At 39.1% G+C, this 17,759-nt stretch overlaps 1 protein-coding gene across 14 annotated transcripts in view; it reads right to left on the bottom strand.

Moving 5' to 3' along the window:
* The window catches only part of SYNE1 (spectrin repeat containing nuclear envelope protein 1), a 492,410-nt gene that overhangs the window by 37,019 nt on the left and 437,632 nt on the right, over positions 1-17,759 (bottom strand). For all 14 annotated transcript variants that reach the window (XM_050949357.1, XM_050949360.1, XM_050949369.1 and 11 more), the window contains 4 exons: positions 17,229-17,384; positions 14,212-14,370; positions 13,500-13,666; positions 6,245-6,407 (listed from right to left, as the gene is read on the bottom strand). In XM_050949357.1, the coding sequence (XP_050805314.1) occupies positions 6,245-6,407; positions 13,500-13,666; positions 14,212-14,370; positions 17,229-17,384 (645 nt within the window). The remainder of the gene's footprint in view (positions 1-6,244; positions 6,408-13,499; positions 13,667-14,211; positions 14,371-17,228; positions 17,385-17,759) is intronic.

Here is a 17,759-nt window from a genome sequence, read left to right as displayed (position 1 = left end):
AGAAATGAGTGATAGCCAACAGGGACAGAAGCAGACAAAGCAGGGACTACTGAAATGGGGGTGAGAGACTCCGACACACACACTGGGGGCTCTAGGATCCAGATGTGCCTCACCGGCCCCTCGCCACATGGGCTTGGGAGAAAACTGCAGAGAGGAGCCAGCCAGAAGCTCCAGCTGGTAGGAGCAGAAGCAGCCAACACAATGACCTTTGGACCTTCAGAGAACTTACTACAGTTTTGACTGAATTTTCTCTGCCCTGTGCTGATTGGTGTTTGCTCCAAACCTACTGCGCCAGTACAGTCTCTTCACCTCAGCGCCACTCCACACCTGTCCTCCATCCCTCTCACCCTCTGTTCCTTTTCCTTCCATTTAGCTGAGCCTCTTGTTGAAACTAATAAGCCATTTGTCACCATCACATTGTTCCCTCTGCTTGTGTGTTCTACCCCTTCCCCCACTCTGCGTCTGTCTTGGCTGTTTAGAATGTAGGCGCTGCAGGGCAGGGACCATCTATTGTACTGTGTTTGTTGGGTGCTTAGCACAGTGGGGCTCTATTTTTGGTTGGCCCTTAGGCACTACTATAATACTTATGATGATGGTGATGAATATGTGTTAGCATGCGTTGAATGGCTGCAGGAGTCTCACTGGGAGAGAATATATGAACAGACACAATGAGGTTGACAAGTGTCTGCACTGGAGCCTTTCTGGGAAGTATGGATTTAAAGAAATCATATGGTATTATGACCACCAACTTGACAGTGCTCTACAGAACAAAGAGGCTAAGATTTTATGCGATCCCTCAATGTGGCAGCCTGAATGGTGCAGGCAAATAGCCTGGACATAGCAGCTGTAGAAAAGATGACAGACAAGACCAGGTTAATTGATATTGCCATACCAGCAGATAGACATATAAAAATGGAAGAAGAGAAAGTGACTAAGTATAAAGAACTCTGCTATGAAGAACAGAAAACAGAACAAATATGATTACTGGAGCACTTGGGGCAACCTCTAAGGGTACAAATGAGCAGCTCAGGAGCATGTTAGGTGTGCAAGACATCATGATCAGTGATCTCCAGAAGACAGTGTTCTTAGGCCTCATGAGAATTTTAAATAAAGTCGAAGTTGAATCAGTGCATTTAAGCACCTAAAATGCTGGAGTTCTGTGAATGGCTTAAGAAAAGCCCTGATTACCCAAACTTACAGTCAGTTCATGGTCAGGATTCATTGGTGACTCATGGGGATACATTTTAGACAGTACCTTTCCCCTTTTTATGCTTAAGTATCTTTTATGTTGTGAAGGCTATTTCTTAAAAAAAACCCACATACCTATCATGTCATACTGAGTGATGATAAATAATAATAATAATGGCAAGAAAAATAAATAAGTTCCACTGTACTGTGGGCATTCATTCTGCTATACTGTGTTTCCCTTCTAATTCTATTCTTTGCTAAGTCAAGAGGGTGTCTCTTGACATGTTCTGCAGGTGAGGCAGCAGTAGCACGTATATATCAGTACATCTTTAATACGAAATGTTGTTGTTTTCCCCTCAGCTGGCCAATAATAACATTGTTTTTAATTGGGGATGGCAGGGGAAAATGGGGGAGAAAAGTGACTTTCCACAGAAGTTTCATAGACATGGAAAGAAAAAGCAGTCCTCCTAGTGTCAGCACATTTACAGCAATTACACTCATCTAACTAACCTATATCCATCTCATTGTAATAAATTAAGAGGAGGGGGATAGGAATTTAAAAATTTATCCTGAAATTGGTTAGCTTTCCAACTCTACACATCTATAGTAAAATCCACAACAAAAATGATGAAGACACTAGAGATATGTGGACAAAGTGAGTAAGGAATCAACATAGGTTTGTGGAAGATAGAGCCTGTCAAACTAATTTTTTTTTTAAATGAGATTACAAGTTTGGTTGATAAAGGTAACAGTGCTTTGATTTGGAACCACATGACATTTTGATCAAAAAACCTAGAATTATATCAAATCATCATTCTAGAGATTCAATGGATTAAAAACTGGCTAACTGTCTCACAATATAGGTGTAAATGAGGAATCACTATCAAGTGAGTGTATTTCTAGTGGCGTCCTACGGAGATCCATTCTTGACCCTACATTATCTAACATTTTTATCAATGACCTAGAAGAAAACACAAAATCAGCATTGATCAAGTTTGCATATAACATAAAAACTAGAGGGATAGTAAATAATGAAGAGGACAAGTCACTGATACAGAGCAATGTAGATTGCTTGGTGAACGGGGCACAAGCAAACAACGTGCCTTTTAATATGGCTAAATGTAAACGTATGCATCTAGGAACAAACAACGTAGGACATACTTACACAATGGGGGACTCTATCCTGGGAAGTCACAACTCTGAAAATGATTTGGGCGTCAGGGCGGATAATCAGCTGAACAAGAGTTCTCAGTGCAATGCTGTGGTGAAGAGGGCTACTGTACTGTGATCTCTGGATGCATAAATTGGGGAATCCTAAGTACCAGCAGAGATGTTATTTTACCTCTGGATGTGGCACTGGTGTGACTGCTGCTGGAATACTGTATCCAGTTCTTGTGTCCATAACTCACAAAGGATGTTGATAAGGCTCAGAGAAGAGTCACAAGAATGATTAAATGATTAGTAAATATACCTTAGTATGATAAACAAAATAGATTGAGCTCCTTGAGTCTAACAAAAAGGCGGCTAAGGGATGACTTGACCACAGTTTATAGGTACCTACATGGGGCACAAATATTTGATAATGTGCTCTTCAATCTAGTAGACAAATACATACTATGATCCAATAGCTAGAAGTTAAAGCTAGACAAATTCAGACTGGAAATAAGGTGTACATTTTTAAGAGTGAGGGTATCCACTGGAACAATTTACCAGGGATAAATGTTGGAGTCTCCATCACTGGCAATTTTAAAATCAAGACTGGCAAGGTCCCAGCATTCTGCAACACTGTTACAGCAAAGTGGAAATTCTTTGGCAGCTTTATTTTAAAAATGAAGTTTTTTAGTGAAAATGAATGACAAAGTCAGTTCCATAGCACATGTACTATTTACCTGAATATTACATTTCCCAGAGAGCCTGCAGTTAGGATAGCCACATTTACTGGGTGTTTTTCCTATGATGATCATCAGTAAAATTGTTAACAATGTTGACTTTTTAATTGTCACCTTTAGGTTTCAGATTTCATACCCTATTCAGACCACACCTCTCAGAGTCATTGTTTCAGGATGCTTGTAGGCTCAAGAAAAGAAAGATGCACTGGTTGCAGTAAACCACATTTTCAAGGTTTTCTCTGCAACTCTAGGGGCTAAAAGCCAATTTAAACAAACAAAACAAACAACTGATATTTTTTAGTACAATTCCACACGATGGTATAGATTCTGCAGTAAATGTTGTGGCCTTGGAATTATAGATTACATGGGGACCAGCCAATACAGAACCAACCATTTGCACAAGTTTGGTTAAATGAACATAGATCTTGCCTCCTTCCTTGTGACTTCCTCTGCTGCATTATTCATCTGCACATAGCATAACCTCAGTATCACCTTTTTGAAATGGAACTCAAACATGAGTCAGTTGTTGCCGTGAATTTAGTGAATGCTTTTGCCGAAAAACCAATCCACAAATGAACACTTTAGTGTTTTTAAAGTCCAGTCTGCATCCATAAATGATTTACTGTATATTTGCTTTTACTTCCACAAGCTTTAGTTGCTGATCTGCCCTAGCACCAGCAATCCACACTATTGCAGCTCATATATTTCCTAACAGTGTTTTAACTCTTGGGAGTACTCCCAAGGACATGCATGGTACAGGACAACTATGAACGCTATCTGAAACATCCTCAAGGATTGCATTGCTCAGGTATGATCCTCTTTATTACTAATCTCCACTTCTTGGTTTTCATGACCTTTTTGCACTGGAACTGGTGTTCCATCTTGAAATGTCATTTCAACATATTTGTCTTCAGCACATTACTGGTGCTTGTGAGACAGACTATGAAAATGATCTGCTATTATTCCTGGATATGTGTAAGAATAATTCCTGCCCAACTGCTGACTACATTTGGATTGAACCTCGTGATTCAAATGGCTGGTTAAAGATGGAGAGTAACACTACCTGCAAGGAAACAGGAGGGAGGTTTCTGTAACACCTTGCCATGTTTCACATTTGTTGTGGCCTGATTAACAAAAAAGGAAAAAAAGGAAAAAAAAACTAGTTTTCCAGGGTTGGCAGATTGCAGTGAGGTTACACTCACTCTCCTTCAGGTCGTACTGCTTTAACTGCCCCTGAAGAGCAACTGCAAAGTTATTATGTGTGTTCCCCTCCAACTCAGACTTGCCTGATGAGCTAGTAGAAGCAGAGTGTGGGAGCCATAGAACTGGGATCCAGCCCTACTTTCTGGCAGGCAATGCTACATTTTTAATTAAATTTGAGATTTGTAGTTGAGTGATAGTTTCTGACAGTGGAGGCGGAGAGATAACATGTCCCTAAGAGAAAACAAATGTGGAAAAATATACAGATCAAACAGAAAGAAAAACTAGTGCTGACATAGCTGGCTGAAAAGGTAGCTGAAGTAAACTATGCTGTGAAAACCAAACAAATATTAATAGTAAAAGCTATAATAAAAATGCTTTCTTCTTTATGTTAAAAGTTAGTGTTTTCTTTGCTGTTAGTGTTATAACAAATTAAATTGGCAGGGAGCTGCCAAACTTACTATGCTTACAAGGCAAAATACACTTCCAGTGTTTGTCCCCTTTGGATTTCCAATGGAACCACTGGTACTTCAAAATGAACATTGCCACCATCTAGCATTGCACAGAAACAACAACCCAGAACTGCAGAGACTAGAGAGTTCAACTGATGTCTGTACCAAGAATGAATGAGCAGCAAAAGAGTCATAGCAAACCTTGGGATGCCCACATAGGTACACTCCCAAAAATCTCTAAACATCTGCTTTAACTTTAATACTTAGCACTGGACAGCACTTTACATCTTCAAAGCTCTGCACAGTATTAGCTACTCTTCATACCTGTCTTGTTTGTATTATTCACCCCATGTTACAGATAGTGAAATGTACAAACAGGTTAAAAGGCTTTTTCCCATAGCCACACAGTATGTCAGCTGAGGAGCTAGTATTAAAACTGAGGAGATTCTTAATTTTTGGACTTTCACTCTATTCACTGCATCACACTGTCAGTCTACATGCTTTATAAATCAATTGGCTGCAAAATGTTACAGTACTTTTTTCTCCACAAAAAATTAAACTTCTCTACTTTGTTGTGTGTTAAGGAGAGGTGTTATTTTGCTTTTCACATGCTCATCACAAACTGCACTGATATCAGTCAGCGACCAATCTGCCAAGAAATAACTGATGAGAAAACAATCTGCTATGTGACAGGCAACAGAATTTCTGCCCAGTGTGTCAAACAGAACTGGCATAGAGAAACAAAAATATGTACAGAAACAAGTGTTTCTTTACTTTGCAAAACTGATGTTACTCTTTCCTAAGTTGTGATGGAGGTGCACAGTTTAGCAGGAAAGGGAGCATACTAACAGTGTAGTACAACGTAAAAAACTACTACCAAAAAAAATAAACCACAGCTTATCTGCTCCATCCCACTTTTCCCATTTGCAGCATGAACTGCTTCATTCCAGCACTGCATGCAGGCTTTGCACAGTGCAAATCAGTTTAAAGTTAAACATCAGTTTTGTATTGCTCATGCAACTCAGCATGCAAAGGGACTCAAACATGTTTATGAACTGCAAAACAAAACAAAATCTGAAGGCATTTCCAAAGATGGACAACGTCAAGCACTTATAAAACTTGCAAGCGAACACTACAGTATAGTTTCATTTTAATTCTGGAAGTGGACGGTAGTTCATTATATACTAAAAAACAAAGAAAAACCCTCGACCACAACAGTAACCCACATTCTGGACATAACATCATGGTATCTTACCTCTGTCTGGCAGGATCAAGCAGCTCCTTGTAGATTCAATGTCAAAGCCGGCAGAAGACTCTACCAGAGTGATGTAATAAGCACTATCTGCCTTGAAATCTAAGGGCATCTTCTCTGCATCAGTGCCTTCTTTCAACACTGAGCTGGATACCGGCAGCCCAAGGGTATACTTTGCTTGGGTCTCCCCATACCACAGTGCAATTGCCAGTGTGGTGACTGTGTCAGCTTTTTTTACTCTTCTAACTCATTTTGTATTTTACCTGCTGTTCATTCAGTTTCCTTTGTATCTCCTCGGAATCACAGGTTTCGTAGACAATGGGTTTGGACAGCTCTGACTCAATATGAGCGAGCCAGGATCTCAAGCTGTTCATGTTCTTATCCAGCTGCTGCACAGCAACCAGGGTCTCCTTCAACTTCTTCACCCTGCCAAAAGGAGCAACAAAAGCACATGCACATCATTAAACAGCCTTTATAAGACATCACTTCTGCTTAATTTTCACTGGGAAAGAAACTCAACTTAACCTCACACTCAAACAACAGAATTGCTATCCAGGGCTTCCCCTTACTATTTACAGAACTACAAGCATATAAATAGTGTCCAAACCCAGTATTTCTAATTAACAGAAATTCAGGATTTTCAGAGGCCACACACAGAGATTTCATAGGCTTCTGTATCTCTGCCGGTGGAATCAAAGCTTGCTTTGGGGGGAAGAAACTGTATTTAATACGGTCAGTGTAAAAAAATCCATCTAAATGAGTTGTGCCTTCTGTTTCACTAATGTCGACACCTGGTCAGATTACAAGTAAATGGCTACTGCAATTAACAAAAGGAAACTGACCTGCATTGGTGTTGAACTACACGCATCTAATAAGACTTATTCATCTATAAGTTCTAAAGACTGAACTCTCTCGTCCTTAGAGATAGTGAGCTCGGTCCTTAGCTGGAGCAGAGCCCAGTACACTAACTCAGACCTCCTGTGGGTACACAGAGGTCTTCCAGGTGGTACATCAACTCAACTAGTTTTACAACAGACTATATAGAAAGCACTAGTGAAGTCAATGCAAACTAAAATTTCATACAATGACTTGTTAATACTGCTCTCTATACTATACACTGAAAAGTAAGTACAATATTTATATTCCAATCAATTTATTTTATAACTATATGGTAAAAATGAGAAAGTAAGCAATTTCTCAGTATTAGTGTGCTGTGACACTTTTGTATTTTTATGTCTGATTTTGTAAACAAGTAGTTTTTAAGTGAGGTGTAACTTGGGGTATACAAGATAAATCAGACCCCTGAAGGGGGTACAGTAGTCTGGAATGTCTGAGAGCCACTGCATTAACCCACTCTTTCACCATCCCCCAATCTTACGGGCTACTCTAACTTGCATTGGATTTTAATAGTTACTTCAGATTTACACTGGTACATAACAGAGTAGAATCTGCCCCCACAATGATTTCTTGGTTGTAACACGGCTGGTAACCTTGCTGTACAATAGTAATCACCAAAGACACCAATCAGCTCTCTTTTCAATAGAACATTATAGGAGAATGACAGAGACCTAACTACATTCCGTAAGTATTTATGGTCAGATGTTAACCATTAGAACAATTTACCAAAGGTCATGGTGGATTCTCCATCACTGAGAATTTTAAAATCAAGGTTACAGGTTTTTCTAAATTATCATATTATTATTATAATAATTAGGAATTATTTTGGCAAAGTTCTATGACCTGTGCTATACAGGAGGTCAGACTAAATGATCACAATGGTCCATTTTGGCCTTTGAATTTATGGATAGTCCTTTTGGTCTCCACAAATATCAGGGTTGTGCTGTTAGTGTTAAAAACCCCAAAGAGAGTGAACGTGAGAGAGGCAGAGTCACAGTCCTATCCCTACTAGGGTATTACTTTGTGGAGTGGAACTGGCATAGGGACAGTCTATGCTTCACTCTGTTTAGAGCTCTAGTTTTCAACCTGTGGCCTGCGGGCCCCTGGGGGTCCGCAAACTGTCTAGGATTTCCAAAGGGGTCTCGCACTTCCATTTGACATTTTTTAGGGGTCTGCAAATGAACAAAGGTTGAAACCACTGGTTTAGCGGGCTCAACAGTAACTGCTGCTATGTATTCTCCTGGAACTATAGGGCCTGCTTCAGACACAATGACTCCAAGCAGGGGTTTCTGGGGAACTGCAATTTAACCACTCACAGCAGAGCATGTAATAAGAGTGCACCACACAGAGCTATTTTCAGGGCTTCAGCTTAAATGATTCCTCCAAAAAAATCAGATCATAGTATCTTTGAAATTTGGACAAGTTTGAATGCAAACTTCGTGGCTTAAGTCCATCTCTCTAGGCTTTAGGAGGTTAAAAGCAAATCATTACAGAGCTGTCATCTGGTTCAGTGTTTGTGCATAGCACAATGGGATTTTGATCCATGTGTAGGGCTCTAAGAGGCTTTTTAATTATTCATCAGATGTGTAAATCTCTCAGATAACCTCAATATGTGCCTTTAATTACACTGAAACCACACTTTTCATGCTTATCCACAGGGCACGCAAGTGCTTCCGGTTCCACTCCCATCGCGCCGCCGAAGAAGGACCCTCCGCCGAAATGCCGCAGGCGACAGTGGCAGTCATAGAGCTGCTCAATTGCCTGCTGCTGTTTTCCGCGGACCTTCGGCGGTGCGACAGGAGCGGAACCGGAAACTCCTGTGCACCCTGTGGACAGCGCACAAAATGCTGCCCCCCCAAATCCTGGCGCCCTAGGCGACTGCCTAGGGTCGCCTAATGGAAGTGCCGGCCCTGGCTGTGCCCTTCTGGGGTTTTATTTGCAACAGCATTATATGAAAAAAAGCAAATTCTTCTGGGAAAATCCCACTAAACGTGTTACTGTAAGAGGCTTTGGCTGAGTTCCCCTGCTTGCTAACAAGGTTCCTAATTCAAATTAGATGCTTGGAACTATCACATGGCACGTTTAAGTAGGGTTGTATAAATTTAGCAAGCTTGACATATAAGTACAGGAAGTCCCTGAAGCTTGCTGTACTTTTCTCGTAGCCCATATTAAATCTCAGGCGTTTGTCCTTGCTCAGGAAGGAAAATACTATGTAATGCAATTGCTTAGTTTTGCAGTTTATTGCTAATGAGAAAACATTTGAAAGTTTAAGTCAGCTCATTACACATGCTGGTATAATTTAATATTTAAAGGAAAACAACATGATTCTTTTTTAAAAGCCAATTTCAAACCAAGAAAAATACTCAGAAAATATTTTGGAGCTGAAAACAATATGGAAGGTCTTTTAAAATGCAGTTAGCTAGAGTTAAACTAGATATGCTTAAATCTAAACATATACTGCCCCATAAACACACAACAGTGTAGTGTTCAGAAGTCATAACTTCAGTATTAGTTATTAGACAGCTGGTTACTAACATTAACTTAAAAACCAACCACAAAAATATGCATAAAATGCAACATCAGCTGAATCTATCACCAGCTTATAGTTTTAATTAGCTGTTAATCATTCACACACAATGTCTATAGTAATATCTAAGCTCAAACAAACCAGAGTGGCAAAACACTGGAATTCCAACTCAAGAGGGAGAAAACAATGAGAAACGATTCCTCCAACCATTTGGAGATACTTGAATTCTCAAATTCCAGGCAAATATATTGCAAGAACATAATGCAAGTGCACTATTCATACTTGAATGCTTCTGTTTGGGGAATAGTACCATGGGAAATGTTATGCATGCACCTGAACATATTGTAAAATTCTATCATCTAAAATAAACTAAATAGTGAAATGCAAAAAAAAAACCAAAAACTTGCAAAGTTCAGTAACTAATGCGTAGTTGAAAATGCCACATTTACTCTTCAGATTCTATATTTTATCTTTACTGAAAAATTATTTTACAACTCACAAATTAGCTTACACTAAAAATATTATGAAAAAATACAAGATGGAAAAAAAGGGAGAATATTTGACAAAAAATAAAAATCTTTCAGTCCAACTATATACATTGTTCAAAATTAAGCTACAAAGATCCATCTGGCTACAGAAATCTTAATAATATGTACATAAAAGGACGAGCTTAGCACATACCACATATTTTTGACTTTTGGATGTAGCCAGGCCCCCTTGATTACACAAACAGCAGGTAGTAAATTACAACCCTCTGGATCCTCTCACATGTTTACATGATCGTGTATTAAAAACAGTAGTAAAATCAGGTCTATGGTTTCACTCAGCCTAATTTAAGCACCTACTTACTAGTAGTGGTCAGGCTGTTTTCAATTAAGACAAACATTCGAGGATCCCAGAATTACAGCAATATAACAAAGCACATCATGATTTCCTAACACTCATCAACACCACTAAAATTCTGGACAGAAAAAAAAAGTTTTTCAGTAAGACAGCATGCCTATGGATTAATATCATGACAACTAGTTCCTCAGCAAGCTAAAACAAATTCCAAAAAAATGCATAAGAAAAGTAAATAGCTGCCTGCCTTGTGACATCGCAATTGCAGTCTGGGAGGTCTGAATCCACACTGCAGTCCTCTGCCATCCCACAGCACATAAATCCTCTCCTACCACCATGAAACTTTCCAGTACTAAAACCAAGAACTTGCAGTCCAAAAGCTTGTAGCCCAGCAGACTGTCCTGCAGGCAAGCTTGCCTTCACAAGTACTGTACAAAAATGCTCACATTCCAAACAAATGTTAGCAGACCCGGCCTGCAAACATGAGACTAAACGGTGACAAGTGGTCATGTTTCTAAATAAAACTTACATTCATCAACATGCGCCAGGCTTGATCTCCTGGAATGCAGGCCATGAGTGTCAGGAAGGCGGGGCGGGGGCAGGGAGAGGGAAAAAGAGGCCTTCAGTTGTCAACTGCCCAAGAAAAGTCTTGTATAAAGCATGCAGCCACACACTACTCCTTTACTGTGCACATATGCAGCTGGCCTATTTATCATAATGGACAATTCGTAGGGAGAAAACTTTCCAGCCATGAGAGGCCAGAAATGGGAAATCACTGAAGTAGGGAGGCAGCTGTCTTTCTGGGGAGTTCTGCCTTCTCCTCCTCTCCCTTCTGCAGAAGGAGTCAGAGCATGCAGAAGAAAATGTGAAAAGGAAATATGTTGTTGAAAAAGAAAATAGGCCAGAAGGAATATTTAAAATGATTACCCCAAATGGCATGAAAAATTAATTTTCTGACTGAAATATTTTCTCCAGGAAGAACAACTTGCTGTAAACAGAACATAACATTTTAGCCTGCTCACAGGTTAAAGTCAAGATTCTTTAATACAAGAGACGTAATTTAAAAACACAAATAAAATATTATATTCTTATTCATCTTCTGAAACAAACATACTATGAGTCTGTGTTTCTAAGAGAGACAAAGTGGATGAGCTCTGCATAGTTTGAAAGCTTGGCTATTTCACCAAATGAAGTTGGCTCAATAAAAGATATTTCCTCACCCACCCTGTTTCTCTAATATTGTGGACCATCACACTATAACTCTGTATTCTATTTTCCTGTAAATAGGTATCTCCCATTGGCGGATGGCTGCTGAAAACAAACCAATAAGCACATTCGAACAAAAGATGGCCTTGGCTTGACAGAGAGACCAGAAACATGGAGAATGTATGGACACAGTTAATATTAATATTGTCAAGGATTCAGAATGCAGAATTTGCACTATAATGTCAGCAGTGCCAAAAATAAGCTGCATTTTCCAGCTGAATGTATGAAAGTAGTAACATACTCTGATATACCAAATTTCATCCAAAAAGTATTTTACAAATTGTTTTTTGAGATGTGGGTATCTTTTTACTAGGAACTTTTCACTTTTCATCTTTTCGCTTAGATCACAAACTCATTTCACGCAGGTTAACAACAGACATTAGATAAGTCACAACCCACTTGGACCAGAGACGAATTGGCAAAAGCTCTCTATCCCTTCAGCAATCTTTTGAGCCAGTCACTACTCCAAGTTTAGCCACATGATATACAAACTTCACGCAGGGATCTCTTCACTCACAATTCAAATACAGCCAGCTCTGTGGTGAAAAGGGGCAACACCAAATTTATTAGATAAGAAATTATCCAACGGAAATTGATTGGGAAATTGAGGCAAATCTGTAATCACACCAATTAATCTATGGCCAGGAATATCACTCTGTACTTGAGGAAAATGGCATGGGAATTTCAACAAGTGTGTAACAATTCAGTTTTACAGCTCATCTGAAAAGACCACTGAGAAACAGAATCCTGAGACCCTGATCACCCTCCCAAGGTACAACATTAATCCCAGCACTGAGCCTAACAGATACCTAGAAGTACACTTTGCCATCTGCATATACCATCGCTTCTCGCTAGAAACCTCTTTAAGCTTGGTCTGGGCATAGTTATGTTTAAACATTAGAAATGCCTTCAAGAGAAAAGTATAGAATGAAGGTAAGTAACTGTTGTGCTTAAGACCCGGTGAGACACCACATCCTCTGAAACCAACAGACTTTTAGCCTGTAAGAAATGCCACTTCCTGAATAATGTTACATTAAAACAAAACACAGCCACCTTCATTTTAAAAGATCTGTACCCCTTAATGGCTTTGCCACTGTGAAATTCACTGATTCCCCACAATCACAGAATTCTGAGGAGAAATATTGTAGCACCGGGATCGGGAAAGTGACCAAACATATTTACAGAACCTAATGGATAAAGAGATAAATGTAAAAGGAATTGCTGCAAATAGGACACTGGGTATTGGTACAGACAGAAATATCTTTCAAGTTATGGAAACTCAAGCAACATGTCAAACATCCTTTATACTGCAGAGCACAGACACAATAGCCAAAGCTATGGCAAAAATGATTGTCTATTAGCTGGAGAGTAGTTGCACTACAGCTCAGAATGGACATTAGAAATTTAAACGAATATTCTTCATGTACTAACTGAGACTCGCATGTGCACAGTATATACTTCTGTAGATAACCTACTGCAAACAACTTTTGTTTTGTTTTGTTTGTTTTTGCAAGCTACTAGGCCCAATGGACATACATGTGTCTACATTATTTTCTCTCTCTCTCTCCACTAATCTAAAAACAGACAGAAAAACTAAACCACCTGCCATAAACTGTCCTTTGGGTAGGATTTTTAAAAGTGAGTCACTTAGCATCCTTTGGGCTGCCCTTTAAAGGGAACTGAAGATTTATGTCTCGCTGTACAAACCCCGTTTCAACCTAAATAACCACCCTTGACCACAAGACACTATACTTCTGACTGTAGCCAGTCTTGGTCATCCTAATAGGTACAGTGGATCAGAAAGGATAAGTTCAACCAAGCATGTTGGCTGAGAGCACTTACAGATCACAGTTAAGTGGACGGAGTGGGTAGAGACAGGTAAGAAAAAGTTCTGAGTCCTTCCTTGAGCTAGGAACTCAGGTGCCTTATGAATGTCAATACAGGTTTCTATTCCATGAAATGTTTAAAAACAAAGCAGCTGTTTTTACCTGGCTGCAATCAGATCCAGAAGGTGTTGCCATCTGTCATTGACCTTGCCAAGTTTATATTCGATTTCTGATGCTTTGCTCTCATGACTGGCTTTGGCAAGACGCTCTCCCATTTGCTGGAGCTGGATTTTATTCTCTTGGGCCACGGCAATTTCATCTTGATAATCCTAGATGGCAAAGAGGAATCACAGAGATCAAGAAGCTTATTCAGAATGCATTCAGCTCAGCCCTTCTGGAAGAACTAGAATAAACATAAGCAGTGTCTAATACTAAGTTGGAAATAGCTTGGTGAATGAACAAATCCTTGTAATCACCACCACCATATAAACATAAATAATCAACAGAAAGAAAAATATTCGCAAATGCATGTACAATAATTCATAAGTGGTTTACGGACACTTGTGATCAGGCATTTAGTAAAGCATTCACCTTTCTTGGTGATGTATTCATTTGGGGTATTTCTTTGTATTCTGAAAAATCCATTTCAAGAAGCACAGGGAAAAGGCACATAATTAGAGAAAAACAATGACAAAAATTCTCATTGGAACATACAGACTGCCATATATTGGATCAGACAGGTGGCCCATTTAATACAGTGTTCTGTCTATAACACAAGCCAGTACCAGATTACTCAAGTTCTGATAACTCAGCAAGAGAAGAGGAAAAGGTGCACATAACAGTATTTAAACATATAAAACCAAAAGAATTTTACCTTCTTGAGTTTCTCTATCATCTCTTCAATGAGGATGTCTCCATTCTGAGACACCTTACTCTCCATTTGTGTCAGCCACTCACAGAGCTCCTTGTTCTTCTCACTGAAGACTGCCCATTCATTCAGTCTCTCATTCACCTGCTGCCTTCGCAAGGAGATCTTGTAATGTTTACAGAGGGAGTCAATAAAAGAGAGTACAGTTAGTAGATGAGAACACACTAGTTCTCAGAGGTAAATTCTCAGCCCTGCAAAGAGTTTTAGCTACCTGGCTGCCATTAAGGTAAATGTGAGTTGTGCTGCAAAAATCTTGCAGGACTCATTATAAATTCAAGGTCAGCATTAATCTCAGGATGCTGGTAGCCAGATCCTGTTGCACACAGAGAAGAGTATACTCTAAATATAATTTGCTTCATAATAAGATACAAACCTGTGGTCTTTAATTCAGGTTTCCATAGCACAGTTATAAAATAGCCCTTTCATTGTCTTTAGAGTCAATATTTTCATTTATTAAGAATTACAATGTACATTGATACTTTTGTTAGTTTATTTGGAAGCACAAACTCCAACAGAGACAGATTGTTTAGCACAAAATAGATGCTTGACCCTTAGAAAAATGACATTTTTAAGACTGCAAACCAAATGGATGTCTAGGAGGATGCATGCATGGTATGGCCAAACTACAAACAACTAGTATGTCAACTGTATCTGTAAAATTTGTGCACGGATGAGATAGGCAGCACTCATAAACCAATCAATTGCAAATGCATGTGCAATTCCATGCTTGTGTCCACATGCATATATTTTGTGAGAGCCTCTTATTTTGCAACATTGCTACTCCCTGACCAGAGATTCCCAAGGGCTAAAGAATGCTATGACAGAAATGAACAGGCGATAAATGCAGACTGAAACAGAGAACAAAGCAACAGCATACACAGGAAATGTAGGCTTGTGTCACGTCACTTGAAAAGTAAGAGACTGCTGTATATTTAAGAAATTAGAAGAATGATATTTCAATCTCAAACTGTGAATTACAAGACATTTGGACAAATATTAAAAGGACTTGAAAGAATATTAAACACAGTATTCACAGTAAACTAATCTCTCCTGTCAAATTTCTGATAATCACATGGCTACAACGTAATGGCATCCTACTTACTACAGTTTCTTCCTCCTCATCTGAAATATGAGTTGCTTTTGACTCTACATCAGCTCCACTGATCATATGAGCATTGCACCTGCTCTTTCGTATATAACTTACTGCTCTTCTAACTGAAGCTTTTGATTTTTAAAGTCAGATACAAATGACAGCACATTTCCTTTTGCGGTAACACCCAACTACTAAACAAGAAAAAAAAGCCTCATTCATTTGATTACATCCTGGAAGGTTAAATATATAAATAGCAGACTAAGACATCCAATCTTTAATCCGTCTCCCCTTTAGCATGAAAGGTGTGTTGCAAGAATCTGGGAAAACCAATCAGAGTCTATATGGAAAAGGTCTTCTAGTTCATTCACCCACATGCAGCCAGTTCAGTTTCTGCTTTGTTTCATGAGAGTTTATGATGCATGAAGGCTTTTCACCCATGAATGCTGCTTAATTGTCTCTCTTTCTCATGATCCTATCAAATTCATTCACAAGACAGGAAAAGCATCCTCCAGTCTGAGTGCCCAACTGGAATTCTACAAGTTTCCAAAACTAAGTCTATTCCTTTGATACCTTTTAATGTTTATCCTGCAGGACAGATTTGTTTGCACCATACCATAATGAGAAAGGATATCAAGTCACTGGCACAATATAACTATGTTTTGCTGACCTACAATTTTTGTTTTTTTGACAGTGAAATGGTTCTTCACTGCTCGATACGTTCTGGAGTACACAAGTAAAATCAGGGCAATCCGGAAAATTTGGGATAGGTGGCAACTTTAAATCTGAGCCAGGATTTCTAAGCATAAGCAGCAACTATAAAATGCACCGGGAGCACTATGTATTTATCTCCCACATGGTGCCAAGGAATTAAGCGGGCAGCCTATCCAAAGAGAATGAGAAATGTGTCTTTTTTTTTTTAAACACAAGGAAAAGCATATCAAGAGTACAAGGTACAGTAGATTTTTTTCTCACATCAGACTATCTGGTCCCCACCTCCCTCAAGCCAGTAATGCTGTTCTGTTTCTTCTATATTCCTGTGGGCAAATTATGCCATAAATTTAACATTAGCTTTAATATAGTTTTTCTGAGTTTGTTTATACCCTGGCTCAGTAAAGTGATCATTTACAGGAAGTCTTGAAATATTAGTGGCAACTAAAGCAAATACTTGAAGATACACTGGACTGTTATTAATCTTAGCTCCACAGAGAAGCAAAGCTTTTAAGAGGAAATATTCTGCTGTTATAATAAAATACATAATCAGGCTTTCTTTCTTTTGTTGTCTTGACATGGCCATTGATTTCAATGGACATTTCACCAGGAAAGTTGGTCTCCAGGAATGTAAGGATGAACCCCTTTAGAGATTGCAGACACATACTGTATAAATCCTTTAACTATGAGGTTAGTCACAATTTCCTTCCAGGAATGAGATTCTTCTCGATTATTGTTCCATTTCATGGGCAGACTTTTGGTTATTCCACTCTAAGTTTGCTATTAAGTGAGTGATCACATTAAGATTACATCTGCTAACTCCTGAATTTTAGTGGGTATTTTCTCCACTCTTTTGTTTTAAATATCTGTAAATCAGTATGGCTGAAAATATTTCCCACCTCGCCCTATCCTCAAAAGTGTGTGTTGTTCCTCTGGATAAAGCTTGCATTTGACATGCCAAATTCTACTTCCTTAGTTCTGCCTCTGCATTAGGAGGCTGATGAGATTATACCTTACAAATGGATGAGTCTCAGTTCAAATTCAAATGCCAGGTTTGTCATCCAGCTGGTACCTGTCTGTTCTAACAGCTGCTAACCACATTCAGCTGTTCCTGTGCCCCTTTCATATGCATAATCACATCCAAGTTCAGTGTCACATTTACCTGGTGGCACAGCTCCTCCCATTGGCTGTGTAGCAGCTCAATGCGCTCGTTGAGGATTGAGATATCATCAGCACTGACGTAGGTAGCTAGAGTCTCCTTCAGCAGTGTCAGATGCGCAAGGTCATCCGTCCACCCTTCAACAGCATTTTCTAGCTCCTGGTTAAAAAAAAATAATCAAGATCTTTATGCTACTAGAGGTTTGGCAATAGTTGTGTTATACAAAGTTGTGTTTACCTGTTAACCATAGGCCCTAGCATTGAAGTCCTATTGTATCTAGCAAACCAAGTCTATTAACAGAGCCAACGTTTAGATGGAGAGTTACAACTATATTTAATAGCGTAATTTATAATGGACCACCTGTAAGACAGCATTATTTTTTCAGTTAGAAGGGAGGTCCCAGTGGTAGTAAAACTGATACAGCAAGATACATCAGCCCTTAAACAAGTTGAAATAGGTCTAAACTAAAATCCCAGAGTCTAACTTCTCCAAAGTTCAGGGCTATCTGGAATCAAGATTTTGGTTTGGGCTCAT

This window comes from Gopherus flavomarginatus, chromosome 4 (genome assembly GCF_025201925.1).
Source record: "Gopherus flavomarginatus isolate rGopFla2 chromosome 4, rGopFla2.mat.asm, whole genome shotgun sequence".
NCBI lineage: Eukaryota > Metazoa > Chordata > Testudines > Testudinidae > Gopherus > Gopherus flavomarginatus.
The sequence above is the reverse complement of the archived record's forward strand: the minus strand, read 5'-3'. Positions and strand labels throughout refer to the sequence as shown.